The sequence below is a fragment of the Erinaceus europaeus genome, chromosome 18, assembly GCF_950295315.1.
Source record: "Erinaceus europaeus chromosome 18, mEriEur2.1, whole genome shotgun sequence".
Taxonomy (NCBI): domain Eukaryota; kingdom Metazoa; phylum Chordata; class Mammalia; order Eulipotyphla; family Erinaceidae; genus Erinaceus; species Erinaceus europaeus.
This window is the reverse complement of record NC_080179.1, coordinates 30,199,654-30,221,599: the sequence shown is the minus strand read 5'-3', so window position 1 is coordinate 30,221,599 and position 21,946 is coordinate 30,199,654. Positions and strand designations below refer to the sequence as shown.

Below are 21,946 nucleotides of genomic sequence, written 5' to 3'. Positions count from 1 at the left end.
AATTGATCTTTAGGCCTGCATTGATTCCAGCCCTTAAAATAATGTACACATGTGTATAGTGAATGATTTTTATTTTTGACTTTTGGAAATCAGTTTCATTAATTTATAATAATTTCTTCTTATAAATAACTCCTTTTTGTTGTTTCCAGGTGTGCATGTACATATTTTGTATTTTGATGTTTTGGTTTTGTTAAATACCATTATCTTGGAAGATACCATAATTTAAAAATTGTTTCTCATAATGGCCAATCCTTGAAGAAAAGAAACTAATGATTAGAATTATTTGAGAGTAATATATTAGAAGGTTCATGCAGATGATGAAACTTCATTATACAATAAAGATATTTTCCACTATTTAAAAAATTCCGAATGACTTTGTGATACAGCTGTTCAGTATTTTTGTTACTAGGTTTTGGAATGTCAAGACTAGATTTTAATATAAAAATGTTTCTAATGTGTTTAAGTCTGTTATTTTCTTTATATCATTAATTATTTTCAGGCATACTGTTTTTCTCCAAATTGTATTATGCACATTCTTTTTTATGTTGTTGAATTATAACTCATCTAATCAACACTTTCTAAATATTTAGCCTTTCCTCATGTTTTCTATTCCCATAAATAAATGTATTGTTACACATGTATGTGACTTTGTCATTCATCTTTATATTTCTTCATTTTGCTCTGTCTTGTGTCTGTCTCTAACAGGCTCATCTCATCTCTGTACCTCCCTCACCTCCTACCCTTTGGGTACTCTAAATGCGTTGAAGGTTTCTGAGGTAGTGTAAACAAGTTTGGTGTGTAGGTTAATAGTAATGCATCTCCATGTCTTCATCCCAGTTTCCTTCTATTACACGATTTTTAGTGGACTAACCAGTAGCAAATAATAATATACTTAAGCAATATATTATTCTCTAACCTGAATTTGGTCAAAGTTAAAAAGATACTATTTTACAATACTTACATACCTAAAACTATTTAAAGAAGAAAACTATATAAAAAATTAAAACATGCTAATATAATATTTAACTTTTTTAGTACCTATTTAATGTATGTTATGTTTTAACAGAGATTTAATTTAATGATACTGATGAGTTAGTCAAGAAACATTCCTTTTGATATAATTTTATCTTTCCCATACCTTTAGTGATGAGGGAAATTACTATGCCTGTATCACAATAGATTTAGTGAAAATTTAAAAAGCAGAAAGGCAGTTTTTATTTTCTTGTGAGTAGTCACTCTAAATTTACTTCTATACTTGCCATATATCTTATGATTTGCCCTGGAAAAATATATTATATATAACAACTCTTTATCTTACTGACAAATTATCCCTACATAGAGGTCCAGAGGAAAAAAATAATTTATGACTCAAAAGAAAATTAATACAATTGCTTATATGAATATTACTGTATGTAATTTAGTTGATAAGATATATAACAAATAAATTAATTTTGTATTTAAAGGATAAACTTTGAATTTAAAGTGTTGTTAAATAAGCACATGTTGTATATAAAAAAGGATGGTGCTGGGTTTCTTAATTTCTGTGCCTAAAAATTGCCATTCTGTCAACTATTATTATTTTAGATATTAATGAGAAAATATGAATATCCTTTCAAAACCTAAATATACTGCCTCTTCTTTGTAGTAATATTTGAATTAAAATTAATTTTGAAGTTCCAGCTCATCTTATACTTCTTCTGAATGGCAATAGCAATTATTGGAGTAAACAAAAGAAATCAATTTATAAAAAAGGTTATGAAATTGATTTATAAGATTTTCAATAGTTCGACTATGATTAATATGTGGCTATCTGATATATATATATGTATATATATATATGTATACACATCTTTTTCCTCTAAAATTTCACTGGAGCTTCATGCTCACATATTTCTTTGCCTTGGTGGGTCGCCTCCCCACCCCTTTCTCTCTATTTTGCATAGAGGAGGAGAGAGGAGAAACACTATCACACTACTTTACTCTGGTGCAACTTTCCCTTTGTATGGTGCTCCCTCTGGACAACCTAGGTTCTTGTACAAAGTATTCACTCGACAAAGTGAGCCTTCTCCCAGCTGCCAATATAATTAAAATACATGAATATTTATAACAATAAATACAACTTCCAGTGTTTTACATATATCGTATAAACGGAAGGAAACTTATGAAATACTCTTTTCTTAGTGTATATAGGTACACCATTATAGGTGTCTCTACAAGACACTTTCTCCCACAACCTATGTCCTTGTCTACCATCATACACTTCCTAGTGTAAGAATACAGAGCCCTTCCACCCTATTCCTTTCCCCTACATGCCCATAGTCCTTTGTATCCGGCTGAGTGCACACATTAAATGTAGTTTTATGCAGTGAAATTAATTTTATAAGAAAACAGATATATGTTTATGCCTTGAAATTCACCACATAATGTAACAGAACATTCAGTAAATTTAGGTTTAAATATATCTAATGTTACAACTTATGAAAATATGGAGAAATGATGTGAAACTGGTGATTGAAGACATCTGTTAGTAGCATAAATGCATTATGTAAAAGGATTTTTTGAAAATTACAGTTATTATTTTGAGAATGATAAATTAAATGGCTGTTAATAAAGAGTTCACAGTCATAGCTGCATGTTGCAGTTAGAAATGGGAGGATGAAAATTGATGTGGTTTAAATCTGTCATTTCTCTCAAGTTTATATATTTCTTGGAATATGCTATAATCAGAATTTGCATAGTGGTTTGAGGTGAATTTGTTTTTCAAATTCATATTTTAAATCTTCACCAAATGCTTTATTTTACTTTCTCTAGTAAGATAAATATTTAAATTATTGAAGAATGTAAACTCGTTTTCTGACAGTACAAAAAGTTTAAAATATAAATTCATAACTACTAATAAATGACCTCTGCTTGAGAGATTTTTTATTTCAAAAAGCAAAACTGTAGTAATGCTTGAAAACACAAATTTGTGTTTTTTTAACTCTTTGTTTTTAGCCACACTTGATACTTTCTACGTGATAGTCAGTGACATTTTAGATGAGAATTTAAAGATACAGTTTATTTTTGTATAAACTATAGTAATCTAGATAAATTTAGATACATATAGACTGAAGCAATTAGAGAAGATGAGACTAAAGTTCAACTTCTAGGAAGTTAGAATTTAGGTGAGAGAATATTTCTGAACATTTTCATTCCACCAGATAGCCAAATCTGATGTAAAAAAAGTGCAGCATTTTAGAGTCACTGAGTTTTTATCATGAGTATACTTATAGCTTCATAGCTTAGTCATTCTCTGTTTCATAGTAAAAAGAAATCAAAATGAGAGATGGGGGGGAGGAGGTATATGTGATATTAAGCAAGCTCCAGTAGTTATTTGTAATTTAATTGCTAAAGAGGGGCATATTTCAGATCGACTGTGATTGCAATGAGTATGTTATATTTAGAGAATCATTGAATTTTGTTACACTTTGCTAGCCAGTCCAGTTTTACTGTCTTTTTGTCTAATATAATATACATTATAACTGGGAAAAGACTACAAAGTAAGTTTCTAGTTAGTGTTAGTGGTAAAATAATGCAACTCAAGCTATTTTCTTTTCTTGTGAAGACCAGTATCACTGTACTTGTACTGTTGGATTAAACCACCATGAAATCATACTCCTGTGCCAAGGAGATAGTTCAGTTTTTTTGTACCGATTTGCATGCATCAGACCCCCAGCACTGCTACTGCCAGAGCTGAGCAGTGGTCAGTTTATTGCACCTCATTCTATCTTATATAACAATTCTATTATTTTTAAAGTACTATGTTCATTGTATTCATAGTATGTATAGTATGTGAAGTAAAGTCACTTATAACTCACATAGAAGTCTATAAAGGTCATCAATTTTTATGGTTATCAAATGCAAAGGAATTGTAAATATGATGTGTTCTTTCTAGATAAACATTTACACCTCCCATTCCAATTTTTTTTTCCTTGCCACATGTGTTTCACTTGGGCTTTATGCCTGCATGCTTGTATAGCCCCTGGTGGAATATTTATCTATTTTCAGATAAAGGGTTAAAGGCAGGAAAAGTGAGACTGAGAGGAAGAGAAACATAGTACTATTTCACCAGTGGTGAAGCCTCCCTTTTATACGTTGCTTTTATCTGGTGCCCATTGGCTCGAATCTAGGTCCTTGAGAATGGTATATTTGCACTATAGAGAGATATTTTCCTGGCCTCCTTTTCTCTTTTATAACCTTTACATTCCAAATTCTTGTGTCTGATCTTAAATATTAGCAGACAACTGTCTTATCTCTCTCTCTCTCTCTCTCTCTCTCTCTCTCTCTCACACACACACACACACACACACACACACACACACACACACACACACACACACACACACACATCACTAGTGTAGGATAAAATTTAGAAGTTTTGAAACCATGGTTATATTTAAAAACTTTGCAATCTTCATAAATAACAAAAAATTAGTTTGCATTTTTCTTGATTGAATTCTCCCATTTCTATCTGTAACCAATATATAAGAACTTTTGTATTGGTAAAGATATATGTATATCGCCTTTCATGCTTATTTCATAAATTCATTAAGAAACCTGTGTTAGTCTAGTTTAATTAGAATTTCATTCAATATGTCTAGAATTATGTAAGTAACTGCTTGTATTCTGTAATAATAATCTCTTTTAGCAGGTCAGGTTGTTTCTCCTCAGTCTGCTTTAGCCTGTGTTGAAAATAAAAATGATGTGAGCAGAGAAAACAGCACTGTTGACTTTAGCAAGGTAAGCTATTCATCCTCTGAGTTAAGCTGCTGAATTACTGCTAGTTGTTACTACTCATTTTAAGAGGTATTGACAGAATGATTTGCATACATATTTTGTTTTTAGTCAAATTCTAATATTGTTATAGATATTGTTTTATATATATTTATATTGTTTAAGATCACAGTTAACATTTTTATTGTTCACATAACAAGTATGACTTTTACATATAGCTTCAAGTTTCAGCCACTTGGCATATATACCTCTCAGTAAATGAAATAACTAGACCTCACAAAGAATTTAAATGGAGGCTTGTTTGAAATGCTTACTAGTCTTTTATCCAAAAAATATTTTCCCCCATTTGTAGATAAGTGAATCATAAATATAAAACTTAATTGTCATAATTCAGAGAAGATACCTGTTTAAGGAAGCACTAGACTGAAAATGTAAAACTGAATGACTTTTAAATAAAAATGTAATAAAAAATGGCTGTTCAGAGATATATCTAACTGGGGATTATTCAAATGAAATAATTTACTTGAATATATTTCAAATAGGAAGTAAGTTTATGAAAGCAATATGCTTCTGATTTAGCAAATTCCTGACATATCTGTGCTATCATAACATAAGTAAATAGCATAGTTTTTTTTTTTTTTTCAGTACTGGCCAAAAATAAAGAGGATCAAAAACTCTGTCTTAGTGGCTGAAACAATAGTAACTCAGAGCATTGTTTTTTGTTTTTTTTTAAATTTTTATTGGGGGAATTAACGTTTTACACTCAACAGTAAATACAATAGTTTGTACATGCGTAACATCTTTCAGTTGTTCCCCCTATCAAATATTAGTATTGGTAATGATTTTAACAATGGGCAGGGTGAGAGTGGGAGGCCACAGTAAAGGAAGTAGCCTGTATCAAGCTTCAGAAAAGATAATTAGCAGTCAGTTTCTTATTGTTTCAGCACTCTCTGCCAAATACCTAAAATGGTCTAGGTCTACTTTTGTGCATGCTCTTTCTCTGGTGCTTGTAGAGTTTCTGTGGGAGCATGGTGTACCAGCTTAAGTCTGTTAATTATGTGTGCAGGGACTGGGAGGCCAACAAAAAGGGCATACTAGCCCAAGTGGGATGAAACAGAGGCAAGAAAAAGGACTTCCACACCAACAAGAGAGAGAGGTGAGGGCAAATTCGAGCTGTTTCTGCAGTGGTTCAAAGCTCACTTCACTGTGTGGAAGCATGTAACTTAATATTAAGCCAGTTCAAATGTATTCCATTTGCTACTCCAAAAAATATCTCTTGAAAGCATAACATCATCATTCATCTTCAAGTCGAAATAAAATTGGTACAAACTGCCATACATCTATTTTTTATATTCCATATTCAAAACAATATCTTAAAAGCAGTGACTTAAAATGTTGCTTACTTATTCATGCAGGCATTAACAGTATAGAAAGGGCATATTTAACATTCTCAAAAACAATGATAATAATCACATCCTTTCAAATAAATTGCTGCTTAGCATTTTTTAAGGCTATAACCTATTGGCACTAAATTTTTCATTGCTTTTAGTTGTCTGACCTATCTTTGCAACCTTCAAATATGCTTTATCACATTTGAAAGAAAGCAAAGATTGCTGATTGGAGACAGTGGTCATCTTCAGGTTTCCCAAGACAATTAGAACTACAGAAGACTATAAATAGATTTTCTTTCTTTTCATTCTTTTCTTCCTTACTCCATTTCCAGTAATGTATCCACTTTATCCTTTGTTTAACTTTTATTTATAAAGTGGAAATATTGACAAGACCATAGTGTAAGAGGGGTACAATTCCACACAGTTCCTACCACCAGAACTCTGTATCTCACCCCCTCCCTTGATAACTTTCCTACTCTTTTAACAGACAATTAAATGTCTAGAGTCCTCTACTTAGTCTTATAACATGGCACATTGTAGTGCTGGAGAACTCTAGCATTTATAAGCTATCTGACCATGAATAAGTTCTCCAAACTTTAGCTTTCTCATTTGTAAAATTAGAATTAAAATATTTATAATTTTGTTGTCAAGATTAAGTGAGCTATAGAGACTAAAAGAATACTGGGTATATAGTAGGGCTTATGTGATTACCACCACCACTACTACTACTATTGTTGTCTTCCTAAGTATTAGTGGAAAATGTACCAAAATAGATATTAGACAAAATTTAATGCAGTTTTGGTCTCTTCTGGATCTTTAGTGCCTTAAATTGTTTGATGGGATGTATCAGTGATTTAGTCCTGGAAGATTCAAAATAATTTAATCTTTTAGTTCAGGAAAATTGTTTGGAAAATTAGTTTTTTTTAAATTTATATTCTGAGGAGGCAGAAAATAGTGAGGCTTGGAAATAACAAGCATTATTAGAAACAAAAGTATTTCCTTTGCTTGTTTCACGATGACTTTATACTTCGTATCCATTTTAACCACCTATCTTAAATCTTTGAATAGATAGGCCAATTAAAATGATTCATTTAGGGATTTTTAAAAAGTATAATCTAAGTTATCAGTTTTTTGGTTTCTATAAGGCTTTTTAAGAGCAGATGTGTCAACACATTCTACATTTCTGTTTTTTAAACTGACTTGTAGAACAGTGCTATTTTAGGATGTCCCAAATGTTGGTGATGTTTCTTTTATTTCATATGCCCAAAGAAGCCTTTACACTATTTTCTTTGTAGAATGAACTTTCTTTTGCACCTATCTTTAGTTTATAAAGCACATTACAAAAAATTAGATTATTATGTCATAGAACTATAGGGAAGCTTAGAAATCTTCTCATTTAGAAGGTGACAAAACGAAATCCTAGAGAAATAAAGAGAGCTAGCTGCTCAAGATCACTAGCTGGTTAGTGTCACAACACTATTTCTCTCTAGAGATTCCCTATTAATTTTCTTGCACCTTCAGTAATAGACTTTAGACTAAAACTTTCTTCGTAAAGTCCCATCTGTATTTCTTCCACATCTCAGCATGAGTCATGTCCAGTCACTTCTAGTTCTACTATGATTTCCTGTCTAACCTCCTTCCCTGGAGATATAACTGCTTCTCATATATAGCTTAAGTACCAAAAGACCACAATCAAGTATGTTTCCCTTGGCATAAAGATATAGAATATCCAGCAGCATTACTATAAGTCCAGATCCACAAAAGCAAGCTTGATTTCTTTTTTTTTTTTAAATTTTTTATTTAAGAAAGGATTAATGAACAAAAACATAAGGTAGGAGGGGTACAACTCCACACAATTCCCACCACCTAATCTCCATAACCCACCCCCTCCCATGATAGCTTTCCCATTCTCTAGCCCTCTGGGAGCATGGACCCAGGGTCATTGAGGGTTGCAGAAGGTAGAAGGTCTGGCTTCTGTAATTGCTTCCCCGCTGAACATGGGCGTTGACTGGTCGGTCCATACTCCCAGTCTGCCTCTCTCTTTCCCTAGTAAGGTGTGTCTCTGGGGAAGCTGAGCTCCAGGACATATTGGTGGGGTCTTCAATCCAGGGAAGCCTGGCCAGCATCCTGGTGGCATCTGGAACCTGGTGATTGAAAAGAGAGTTAACATATGAAGCCAAACAATTTGTTGAGCAATCATGGATCCCAAAGCAAGCTTGATTTCTTTAAAATCCAATTTAGTATTAGAAAATTTCAGAATTTCTGGGCGAGGATAGATAGCATAATGGTTGTGCAAAAAGTCTCCCATGCCTGAGGCTTCAGTCCTCTATACTGCCATAAACTAGAGCTGAACAGTGCTCTGGTATCTATATCTATATATATCTATACCTATCTATCTATCTATCTATCTATCTATCTATCTATCTATCTATCTATCTATATATCTATACCTATCTATCTATCTATCTATCTATCTATCATCTATCTATCTATCTTCTTTAAGCTTATTCTAAGTGTTTGAGTCCACTTGAGAATTGCCTTAGGGGTATAAATCATCTTACTTCATATTTTGGGAATTTGTAATTTTATAAAAGAATAGGTTGTGACCCTCAAAAATGTCTTTTATAATATTAAAATGTGGTTAGAATGCCAAGTAAGGTTCTTTATGACTAGAATGTTAACACAGGTCCAAATAGTATAGGACTACCTCAGAAATTATATATACTTCATTATCCCCAAATATATAGCTACTCCAGAATAATACAGTGGAATGAGCATGATGACTATTATAGATATGCATTTTAAAACTATAACTTATTACATTTTAAATAAAAGGTTAATTTTCTAATTATAAAATTAATTTATTTATATTTTTGACATTTTTAAAAATTATAAACACCAATCCACTATATATATAAGATATAATGTGATGCAAGAAAGTCACGTGAGCCATTTATTTCCTCATATAAAATTAAACTATTTTAGCATGCTGTGTATGCCTTGACTTAATTAAATTGCATATTAAAGTAGTTATTTGTATAATTTCCACCTGCTTGAGGCAGATTTCAATAGTTTAGACCATGGCATTTGTCAAGCAATGAATGAGTTTATAGAAATTTTTCCAAGTAGAGATTAAGTTTCTCACCAAAGTTATGACAGGTATTACCAATATAACTCAATGTTTACCAATTATAGATTTTCTTAAACATCTATTTTTCTCATTTTAAATGTTACTCCATTGTGTTTAAGTTTATGATTATTCTTTCCTGTGTGAGAAAGATCATGACTTTTTTTTTACTTTTTTAGACTATGAAATATTAATGAAAATTCATTTTGCTTTTCTCATAGGGCTAATTGTGTATAGTTCGTTTTTTATTCATTTCTTGAAGATTATACTTTATAATCAAACTAAAATATTATTAGTTGAAAGCATTTTCAATGTGTGTGTTTATCCTACTTGGCAAATTAGTGAAAAAATATCATTAGTTCCATGAAATTAAAATCTTCAGTTTCTAGGATAAATACTTTTGTATCAATAAATTAAAAAGTTAGTTAGATCCTACAAAGGATACTTTTTGACATTTAGCATCTCAATGTATATATATAATTTATATGTAGGTCTGTGAGTTATATTTATAACATTAATAAATTTAATTTTTGAGATTTTAATATTTATTATATTTTATGAGCAATTTAGCTTTGTTAAATTATATTTACTCTAAAGTAGGAAATTGGTACCATCTGAGTCTTTAGTGGAATATTACAGATTATACTAGAATAATTCTTGCGATAAAATGCATGCTCCATACAATGAGTTTTATGTTTTGATGTATCCTTATCTTGTGGTTAAATTAAGTAGTTATAAACCTAAACAGCTGTGCTGTGGTCTTGATTTCAGAAAGCAACATGTTTAATATAATCTCTAATGTCTGGTGATGTAGTTCTAAGGTATTTGTTCAAGTTCTAACTTTTTGTTATTTTTATCTTGGAAAAATATCCTTAAATTATTAAACTAGTAAATGAATTAGCAGCTTAAAAATCTCCTAGGTCTCACCTATTTTTACCATAGCTTCTCTCTCTCTCTCTCTCTCCCTCTCTCTCTCAGCTATTTTCATTCTGATCTTTGACCCCTGTTTCATTAAAATGAGAACATAAAACCAATTACTAGAACAGACAAATGCTTGCTCTTCCTACAAACAGATTTCCATAAAAATTAACTGAAATGAACTAGAAATAAGAAATAGGTCTTGTAAAGCTGACTTTAGGTTCACTGCTTTGCTTTCACAAACCCCCTGCACATTAAAATTTATTTACTCTTAAAACTACTTTACATTCATATTTCAGACTTCACCCTTTACTGTAATGTAAGCATTTCTTCTCGTTAATGACTACTTAAGCTTTGTATGCATTCATTTCAATCATATACATCTCATGTCAGAAATTTAACTGTTTCTTCAGCAACCAAATGTTAATTTATCCTTGTTTTCTTTATTCTGCCATATCTAAATTATCTGATATGATATTAAAATTGAAGAATAATCAGGCTAAACATAAAATGAAATGATATAGAACAGCTAAAGATGAAAACTGAAGTCATAATTTATGCTGTAAGAAGAAACACGGATATTGACAGATGCTGATAATACTATGCCTTGAGTATATTCGCTTAATTAAACATAAACTCTCCCTACAAACTTTCATTACTGGTGCTGAAGAAGCTTTCTAAAAATATATATTGAATAAAGAAATTAGAGCATACAAATTATTTGTGGCAAAATACGAAAACACACAAATAAATAAAAAATATTTTTAAAGAACAAATATGATGTTTGAATTTTTAATTATATAAAATATACTTAAACTATATGTAAATTTTATTGATGATTTATAACATGTGAAGCACATATAATTTGGCAAAATTTCCAGTTTTTATGTATCTTATTTTACTTTTGTGATGCTTACAGGTTGATCTGCATTTTATGAAAAAGATTCCTCCAGGTGCTGAAGCTTCAAACATCTTAGTAGGGGAATTGGAATTTTTGGAGCGCACTGTAGTCGCATTTGTCAGGTTGTCCCCAGCTGTTTTGCTTCAAGGATTGGCTGAAGTCCCAATCCCAACCAGGTAAAAATTTTAAGAGCATCTTCTGTATTTTTCTTGAACTAGTTACTATAGGAAAAAATAGGAAAAAAATAGGATATAAATATAATTTCCTCTGAGAGTTTCTTGTAGAGATTAATGGGTAATCCAGAAAACTTGTTTTCATAGTATGTCTCCTCTACATCGAAAAAGATACTCGCTCATCCTTTAAAGAACTGCTGAGATTTCTACATATATTAACTTTTTTTTAAGAAAAAGAGTAAACTGAATGTATAAGATGGCATCTACCTGATTGAGGTTTTGTTTTATGTATAAAACATATAACCTATCCAAGGCTCCTAGTGTTTTGGAATTCAGATTTAAGTCAAATTGTGTCATTGTAGAGGTATTATTTTGGTCATTTAAAATCCCTTAGGAAAATCTGTGATGAGCTCTGACTAAATGATGGTTATTTATGACTATGGTACATTCCATACTTCACAGGAAAGAAAAAATTCCCAGAAGTAGAAAAAAGAAATCTTAGTGGGGTTATATGCCCTCACTTGGAAACTTGTCATGGTTTAGATGACCTCATTTTATACTGACAGAGTAAAGTAAATGAAGAAAAGAACAGGGGAAAAGTTAGGGAGCTAGTACGGTCACTGTGTAAGGAGAAATTTAAAAAACTACAATATTTACATAAAGACTGATTCAAAGAGGTCAGCTGGTGGTGCACCCAGTTAAGAGCACACATTACCACATGCAAGGACCTGGGTTTGAGCCTCCACTCTCCAACTGCATAGAGGATGCTTTATGAGCCGCGAAATAGGTTTTTCTCCTCCCCCATTTATTGTATAGGACAGAGTAAATCTGAGTGAGGGGGAAGATTGAGAGGGGGAGAGAAAGATAGACACCTGCAGACCTGCTTCACTGCTTGTGAAGTGACTCTGCTTACGAAGTGACCTCGTCTGTGAAGTGAACCTCCCTCCCTGCAGATGCGGAGCCGGGGACTCAAATCAGGATCCTTGTATGGATCCTTGCACTTAGTACTATATGCACTTAACCTGATAAGCTACCGCCAGCCCCCAGGTGTCTCTCTTTTTCTATCTACCTTTCCTTTCTCAATTTCTCTCTGTTCTATCCAATAAATAAATAGGAAAAATGGGAAAAATGGCTACTGGGAGCAGGGGATTCATAGTGCTGGCACTGAGCCCCACTGATAACCCTCATAGCAGAAAAAAAAAAGAAAAGAAAGTGGTTATGCAGAAGTGGTTATGCAGAAGACTTAGGCTTGAGGCTCTGAACTCTATGGTTCAATTCATACCACCATCATCATAAACCAGTGTAAGTCATAGTTGAGCACTGTTCTCATTCTCTCCCTCTCTCTCTCTCTCTCCTCTGTCTCTCTCTTTCTCCATCATCTCATCATATTAAAACACACACAAGTGTTATATTTTAGAATATAGGGCATTCTTTAATTTTCATAATTTCTCTGAAGAACAATTATAAATCTTCCAAAGTTAAAACACATACTAATTTCCTCAATGTTTTCAGTTGTGGTGGTAAGTTTGTCATACTTTCACTCCAACATAACGTTTTCTTTTCTCTGGCATTGGAATTTAATAGATCATCAATTCTGTCTTTTTTGCCTACCCAGTACTTTGGTTCCTGGCAACAGTTTTTCTATTTAAGGTAATATTTTATTTATTTACTTACTTATTTATTTATTTATTTATTTGCCTCCAGGGTTATTGCTGGGGCTCAGTGCCTGCACCATGAATCCACTGCTCCTGGAGACCATTTTTTCCCCCTTTTGTTGCCCTTGTTTTTGTAGTCTTCTTATGGTTATTATTGTTATTGTTGATGTCATTTGTTGTTGGATAGGACAGAGAGAAATGGAGAGAGGAGAGGAAGACAGAGAGGGTGAGAGAAAGACAGACACCTGCAGACCTGCCTCACCGCCTGTGAAGCGACTCCCCTGCTCCAACTGGGTTCCTTACCGGTCCTTGCGCTTGGTGCCACGTGCACCTAATCAATCCACTGCTCTATTTACAAGCATCTTCTTTTTGTCCACATGTTCTTTCTGTTTCTGTTTGTTTGTTTGTTTTCAATATTTTATTTATTGGCTAGAAACAGAAATCAAAAAAGAGGGAGAAATAGAGACAGAGAGACACCTGCAACAGGGGCTTAAACCTAGGTCCTTTCACATCATAACATGTCTGTTCTACCAAATGTGCCACTGCCTGGCCCCATGTTAAGTAAGTTCTCTCCTTTCCATTTCAGAAAGATTTAATCAGACTCTTCCATCTCCTTCCCATTAAAACTTACAAAAAATTTAAAGTTCTCATTAACAACCATGTAAGGCTGGACATCATACTAAAAAAAACACTAATACTATTGTAGCCATGTGTCTTCAATGTTCATAAATCAATTATTGTAAAATTTTTCATAATAGTCAATTGAGAAATAGGGAAATATTTCATCTCAAATTTTTCATATTTAGCAATTCTGTTGATGTCAGTGATTATAAATTATTCAATTTAATGCTACATGATTTAAAATGCTAAAATTACTTTTATTTTTCTATTTTGAAACATTTTTTTTCTTTGTCTAATTGCAGGTTTTTGTTCATCCTTCTGGGACCCCTGGGAAAGGGTCAACAGTACCATGAGATTGGCAGATCAATCGCAACCCTAATGACAGATGAGGTATTTATTCAAGTTCATTGGGAACGTTTCTCCCACTAGGTATACCTAACTTTCGTAGTTCTTTTATTTGTAACAATTTGCTGTGAATCATATTTATCTATATTGAATCTTACCTTTTCTGGGCTTCACTATAAAATTTCCTTTAGAAATTTTGTTGGAAAGGTACTAAAATTGCTCATAAGTGTCATGCTTAAGAACCCCATATTCTAAGGAAAATATATTATTTGGTGACATAAAATGTATTTATCAATCTTCCACACATAGTGTATATGCTTCAAAGGTAAGCACTACTGATAGTATCACTGGGAGTACCATCTTGGACAAAATAATTTTAAGGTCCCAAGAAAAATCAGTGATAATTTATCTGAATAGTATTCATGACACCAAACCATCTATTAATTCTCTCTACAAGGGCCTGAATGTAACTATACTTAGCCTGAGAGTCCTTGAACTATAGCGAAGCTGAAAGTGGATTTGAAGGGGAGATGATTCTTCTGATACAACATACAAATATTTCTATATAAGAAATCTTATGTAAATTTTAGATTAAAAAACATTCATCAACTCTTTAAGGATATCTATCTATATGTAGATAGATAGATATCCTTATGTATATCTCTATATATCCTTATATAGATCATATATATAATAGATGATAGAATACTTCTTTTCATTTGAGGAGCAGGAAACTCTGATTTATAAACAGTCATTCAGAGTACATGTAACAGCTAGAGTTTATGACTGGCATCTCGAAGAAGAGTGTTATTAGAAGAAAATCCTATTCTTATAAAATTTGATGCTTCCTCTGGGCAGACTGTGTCATTACTAAGCTGAACTACATTGAATTCTCAGACACTTTACAGATTTCTGAGAACTGTTTGTGTCAGGAACTGTGCACTCATACCCACATTGCAGTTAGGTCTGTTGAACTCTTTCTGAAGCTTACATTGAGATATGATCCCTAAGCTATCTGAGGGAAGAAATTTAGTAGAAAGGAAATTAATAAAGACAAATGGTCTTTGACAGAAACATGCCAAAAATATCTGATTGTCTTGGACAAATTTATCTAAGGCAGGTTTAAAAGCATGTGATCTCTTGATGCAGTTTTTTTTTTCTGATTGTTTTCAGGGCTTTATCTCTGTGGCTACTTTTAAGGTAGAAATGTCTCGAGATAGATATAAGATAGATTGATAGAAAGATAGACAGACAGATGGATAGATATATGATAGATAGAGAGAAACAGGGAAGGACACCACAGCACCTAGCTTTCCTCCAATGTCTACACCGTGCTTGATTCTGAGTTATGTTCATGGCAAAGCAGGCATACTGCCCCAGTGAGCTAACTTGCCAGGCCACTTGATACAATTTTTCTTTTTAATTTTTAAAATTATTTTATAAAGGGATGGATGGTTTACAGTATGGCTATTAGTACATGGGTCTAGTCTCTCATCTCCTGTGACAGGTGTCTACAGAACACTCTCACCTCCAGTTTAGTTCCTTTCCACCGTCATTCACAAGTACCTAAACACTCATCTACCCCCTCCATTACCTTCTTTCTCTTGAGTCATTTGCCTTGGTGCAATACTCCACACCCAGTTTTCTCTTTCTGTTATTGTTTCTAAATTTCCACTTAAAAATGAGATCGTCCTGTATTTATTCTTCTCTTTTTGACTTACTTTATTTAACACTATTCCTTCAAGTTCTATCCAAGATGAGGCAAAGGAAATGACTTCATAATTTTTAACAGTTGAGTAGTATTCCATTTTCTTAGCCACTCATCTGTCATTGGACATCTGGCCACCAAGTTTAGCCTAGTACAAATTGTGCTGCTGTAAATATAGGCAAGCACAGATCCTTTTAGATATATGGTTTTGTTTCCTTTGGATAAATCCCCAGGAAAGAATTTTCTGGGTCATAGAGTAGGCCCATTTCTAGCATTCTGAGAAATTTCCAGACTGTTTACCACAAAGGTTGGAACAGTTACATTCCCACTAGCAGTGTAGAAGGGTTCCTTTTCCCCCACAGCCTCACTAACATTTGTTATTTCTATCCTTCCTTATGTTTAACATTCTCACTTTTATGAAGAGGTATTTCATTGTCTTTATTTACTTTTCTATGATCAGTGACTTTGAGCACTTTCTCATATGCCTGTTGGCCCTCTGGTTCTCTTTTTAGGTGAAGATAATGTATCTGTCCTCTCCCAATTTTTAATGGATTTGTTATTGTTGTGGTACTGGTGGTGGTTGAGTTTAGTGGGTTCATTATGTCTTTTGTTATTAGTCCTTTGTCATATATTGTATAAAGATCTTCTCCCATTCTGTAGGGTGTCTTTCTGTTTGGGTTATGGTTCACTTTGCAGCACATAAACTTTTCAGATTGATGAGTCCTGTTGGTTTTTCACTTGCCTATTTCATTTTTTTGTTTTTCCTTGCTGTTGGACTTTAGTCTTCAAATATATATCTGAAGCATAGCTCATGAAATGTTTTACCAATATTTGTCTCTATTTAATTAATAACTTTTGGGCTAGCATCAATGTCTTTGACTCACGTGAAATTGAATTTTGTACGTGATGATTTGTGGTGGTCCAGTTTTGTTCATCTATACATTTCAACCCAATTTTGTGAAGAAAAATTTTTGAAGAGATAGTCCTTTCTTTATTTAACGTTTTAGGCCACCATTGTAAGGCTTTTACTTCTATTCCACTGATGTGTGTTTATTTTGGTTCCAGTACCAGATAATGTTGGTTACAGTTGCCATGCAGTATAATTTGAAACATGATGCTTCCAATCATTTTTTTAATTTTGCCCCTCAAGATTGCTCAGTATTATTCTGTTCCAGATGAACTTTTGTAATTTTTTAAAAATATTTTTATTGGGAGTCAGGCAGTAGCACAGTGGGTTAAGCACAATGGTGCAAAGTATAAGGACCGGTGTAAAAATCTTGGTTCGAGCCCCTGTCTCCCCACCTGCAGGGGTGTCTCTTCACAGGCGGTGAAGTAGGTCTGCAGGTGTCTCTTTCTCTCCCCCTCTCTTGTCTTCCCCTCCTCTCTCAATTTCTCTCCTATCCAACAAAAAGAACACCTATAACAATAATAACAACTACAAGGGTAACAAAATGGGAAAAATAGCTTCTAAGAGCAGTAGATTTGTAGTGCTGGCACCTAGCCCCAGCCATAACTCTGGAGACAAAAATAAATAAATATATTGTTCATATAAAATATTTTTATTATATTTATTTATTTACTGGATAGAGACAGACAGAAATTGAGAAGAAGGGGGGAGACACAGAGGGACAGAGACACCTGCAGCACTGCTTCACCACTTGTGAAGCTTTCCTCCTGCAGGTAAACTCAAGTTCCTGCACATTGTAACATGTTCACTCACCCAGGTGAGTCACCACCTATCCCCAAACTTTTGTAGCTTTTGTTTTAATCCCTTTAAAAAATTTGGTGGGACCTTGACAGGGACCACATTATATCTGTATATGACTCTTGGTAAAATAGTCATTTTGTTTCAAATATCTATTTAATTTCTTTTTTATATTTATATATAATTTTTATTTATAAAAAGGAAACACTGACAAAATGACAAAAACCATAGGAAAAGAGGGGTACAACTCCACATAATTCCCACCACCAGAACTTTGTATCCCATCTCATCCCCTGATAGCTTTCCTATTCTTTATTGCTCTGGGAGCATGGACCAAGAGATATTATGGGGTGCAGAAGATGGAAGGTCTGGCTTCTGTAGTTGCTGCCCCACTGAACATGGTTGTTGACAGGTTGATCTATGCTCCCAGCTTGTCTTTCTCTTCCCTAGTGAGGTGGGCTCTGGGGAAGTGGGGCTCCAGGACACACTGGTGGGTTTGTCTGCCCAGGGAAGTCCAATTGGCATCACGGTACCATATGGAACCTGGTGTCATAAAAAAGAGTTAACATATAGAGCCAAACAAATTGTTGATTAATCATGAACCCAAAGGCTGGAATAGTGCAGATGAAGATTGGGGTGGGGGTCTCCATTTTGTAGATAGTTAGTAGGCTTATTTTAGTTATATTCCAAAGGGCCCATAACAATACTAGTGTTTTTGTTTGTTTGTTTGTTTGAGCCTGACATCTGATATGCAGGGGGACCCAAGTTCTTGTCTAAGGAGATGATGTCATGGATGGTAAAAGGGCTAGAAAGCTGTATAAGGGAAGAGAGTAGTTCCCAAATATGGGAACGGTATATACATATTGTTGATTGTAACCCCCATCAATTTGATGTGATCTGGTACCCATATTCAGCTTAGGAGCCTATGTGACCTCTGCATCCCTATAGAACTGAGTTCACTTTCTGTGGTCATGAGTAGGAAAGTTCCAAACTGCTCCAATTTTAGAACCCATCTTCCTCACATAGAAGATAGAGTATGTTGTCCAGCCTCCCTTTGGAGGATGGAACATTCTCTACTGTGGTTGATCCACATTGAAGGCAAGGTCCTATGGGGGCTTACAGAGGGGTCTATTGTATTTTTCCTGAAAGAGATGACCAGTAACAATGGAGAGAGGGATTTATTCGAGGTCTAGGCCCATCTTTTTTTTTGGGAATCTCAGGACTCCTCGATTAGGGCCCCAGCTGATGAGGTGGCCTGATAGTGACTAAAGAGTCATATTTAAAGTCTGCCAGTCTCTGCCCTTATTCAACTTTTACAGTCCTTACTTTGATAAGGTTAGCTTTGGAGTGACTAAGTCTAAGTAGACACTATTTCATTATGAACTTTATGGTGTCTTCTTAGGTCTTTCTACTTGCTTGCTGCATATACTGACTCACTGCAGACTACTGTAAATTTTTACTATCAGGTATATATTTTGCCCTAATTTATGGATACATGTGAACAGATACCCTATCTCATGGTACCTGGCCTATTTCTAGGTTTTGGGACTTTGTTAGGAAGTGAACCACCTGAAATGGAATTAGGGAATCCTATGAAAGGAAAAGTCTCACCTGAATAATGAGGCTGAATGGTTGACATTCCATACCTGACGTCTGGACACACGATCTGAAGTGAAGCTTGCTGAGGTGATACTCGTTGCACTGATTAAGTTGAGATCAGCAGACGCAACATCATTTGGTATGAATTGAGAGAAGCACACAGGAAAGTGAGCCCCACACTAGAGGTTCCAGGACTGGGTAAAATATAGGCTGTATAGAGGAAGCAGGAGTTTTCTGCTGCCTTAGGGTTTAAGAAAGCAATAGATAGTTATTACTATAATAAAATTATTTGGCAATTGGGTTAACTTTGAAATATTCCTTTGTTAGGATTTGCTGTATCATAGAAAACATCACCTTTATTTATGTCCTTTAACATTATTTGTCTATATCTGTGTCTTATAGAGTAATGCCACTGGTTACTTCTGTTCTCCCTGTTCTAAGCGTTTAAAAAATATTTATTTATTTAAGAAAGGAGACAATAACAAAATCATAGGATGGGGGGGGTACAACTCCACACAATTCCTGCCACCCAATTTCCATATCCCATCCCCTCCCCAATAGTTTTCCCATTCTCTATCCCTCTGGGAGCATGGACCCAGGGTCATTGTGGGTTGCAGAAGGTGGGAGGTCTGGCTTCTGTAATTGCTTCCCCGCTGAACATGGACGTTGACTGGTAGGTCCATACTCCCAGTCTGCCTCTCTCTTTCCCTAGTAGGGTGAGTCTCTGGGGAAGCTGAGCTCCAGGACACATTGGTGGGTTATTCAGTCCAGGGAAGCCTGGCTGGCATCCTGATGGCATCTGGCACCTGGTGGCTGAAAAGAGAGTTAACATACAAAGCCAAACAAATTGTTGAAGAATCATGGACCCAAAGGTTGGAATAGTGGAGAGGAAGTGTTGGGGGGTACTCACTGCAAACTCTAGTGTACTACTGCTTTCAGGTATATATTTGCCCTAGTTTATGGATACCTGTGAACATATGCTCTATCTCCTGGAACCTGGTCTATATCTAGGTTTTGGGACTTTGTTAGGAAGTGAACCACCTGGGATGGTATTAGAGAATACTATGAAAGGAAAGGTCTCACCCGAGTGATGAAGCTGAAGGATTGTCATTCCACACCTGAAGTTTCTGGACACAGTCTGAAGTGAAGTATGCTGGGGTGGCACTCGTTGCATTGATTAAGTTGCGATCAGTGGATGCAATATTATTTGATAAGAATTGGGAGAAGCATACGGGAGAGTGGGCCCTACCCTAGGGTCCCAGGACTAGGGGAAGTTTAGGCTCTATACTGGAAATGTGAGGTTCCTGCTGTCTTAGGGTTCAAGAAGACAATGGATAGTTACTGTTATCATCACATTATTTGGTAATTGGGTTAACTTTGAAAAGTCCCTTTGTTAGACATACAATAAATTTTTCCCCTCTCATATTAATTAGTGATTTATATGACTACAATTTGATAGGTGTGTACATAAACACCATTCCCATCACCAAAAGATTGTGTCCTCTCCCACCCATTGACCCCCACCCCAACCCCACCCCCGCCAGCCCAGGAAGCCACATGTCCACCCTCCCATGCTGTTTTGATGATGATGGCCTAATAATATAGTTTGAGATCTGGGAGTATGATGCTTCCATTTCTGTTTGTTTTCCTCAAGATTGTTTTTGGCGATTCTAGGTGTTTTCTGGTTCCAGATAAATGATTGTAATTTTTGTTCTAGTCTCTTAAAGAAGCATGGTAGAACTTTGATGGGTACTGCGTTAAATTTGTATATGGCTCTGGGGAGAATATTCATTTTGATGATATTCTTCCAATCAATCCATGAGCATGGGATGTCTTTCCATTTCTTGGTATCATTCTCTATTTCTTTGAATAATGACTCAGAGTTTTCAGTATACAAGTCTTTCACTTCTTTCATCAGGTTTATTCCTGGGTATTTTATTGACTTTGCTGCAACAGTGAATGGGAGTGATTTCTGGATATACTCTTTTTCGGACTTAGTGTTTGCATAAAGAAATTCCACTGATTTTTGTACATTGATTTTGTAGCCTGACACCTTGCTATGTTGCCAATAACTTCCAGTAGCTTTCTGCTGGATTCTTTAGGTTTTTCTATGTATACTATCATATCATCTTCAAAGAGTGAGAGCTTGACTTCTTCCCTTTCAGTCCGTATTCCTTTGATTCCTTTCTCTGGCCTGATTGCTATGGTAAGAACTTCCAATACTATGTTGAAGAGTAATGGTGATAATGGGAAGCCCTGTCTAGTCCCTGATCTGAGGGGGAATGCTTTCAGCTTCTGTCCACTGAGTATGATGTTGGCTGTAGGTATGCTATATATGGACTCCACTATCTTGAGGAATTTCCCATCTATTCCCATTTTTGTAGTGTTTTGAGCATGAATGGGTGTTGGATTTTGTCAGAGGCTTTCTCTGCATCTATTGAGATAATCATGTGGTTTTTGGTTTTGCTTTTATTGATGTAGTGAATGACATTTATTGACTTATGTATATTGAACCAGCCTTGCATCCGTTGGAAAAATCCCAGTTGGTCATGATGAACAATCTTTTTGATTCATCCGGTTGGCCAGTATCTTGTTCAATATTTTGGCATCTATGTTCATCAGCGATATTGGTCTGTAGTTTTACTATTTTGTTGTGTCCCTATCTGCTTTTGGTAACAGGGTGATGTTGGCTTCATAGAAGATTGAAGGGAGTGTTGCCGTTTCTTCAATCTTTTGGAAGAGCTTTAGATGTATAGTTATAAACTGTTTCCTGAAGGTTTGTAGAATTCATTTGTAAAGCCGTATTTACATATGTCCAGAACTTTTGTTGTTGGGAAGATTCTTAGTAACTGTTTTGATTTCTTTGTCAGAGATTGGTGCATTTAGGTTTTTTAGTTCTTTTTGGTTCAGTGTTGGAAGGGCATATGTTTCTAGGAATTCTTCCATTTCTTCCAGATTTTCTAGCTTGGTGGCAAATAGTTCTTCATAAAAGTTTCACCTGATTATCTGCATTTCTGTAGTGTCAGTTGT

The 21,946-nt window shown here is 34.6% G+C and overlaps 1 protein-coding gene across 7 annotated transcripts in view; it reads left to right on the top strand.

The window, feature by feature from the left end:
* Positions 1-21,946, top strand: part of SLC4A10 (solute carrier family 4 member 10) — a 359,857-nt gene that overhangs the window by 210,731 nt on the left and 127,180 nt on the right. For 4 of the 7 annotated variants that reach the window (XM_060177811.1, XM_060177807.1, XM_007523773.3 and 1 more), the window contains exons 7-10: positions 4,688-4,779; positions 5,840-5,929; positions 11,129-11,286; positions 13,862-13,949. In XM_060177811.1, the coding sequence (XP_060033794.1) occupies positions 4,688-4,779; positions 5,840-5,929; positions 11,129-11,286; positions 13,862-13,949 (428 nt within the window). The remainder of the gene's footprint in view (positions 1-4,687; positions 4,780-5,839; positions 5,930-11,128; positions 11,287-13,861; positions 13,950-21,946) is intronic. The other 3 variants (XM_060177808.1, XM_060177810.1, XM_060177809.1) reach the window with 3 other exon arrangements.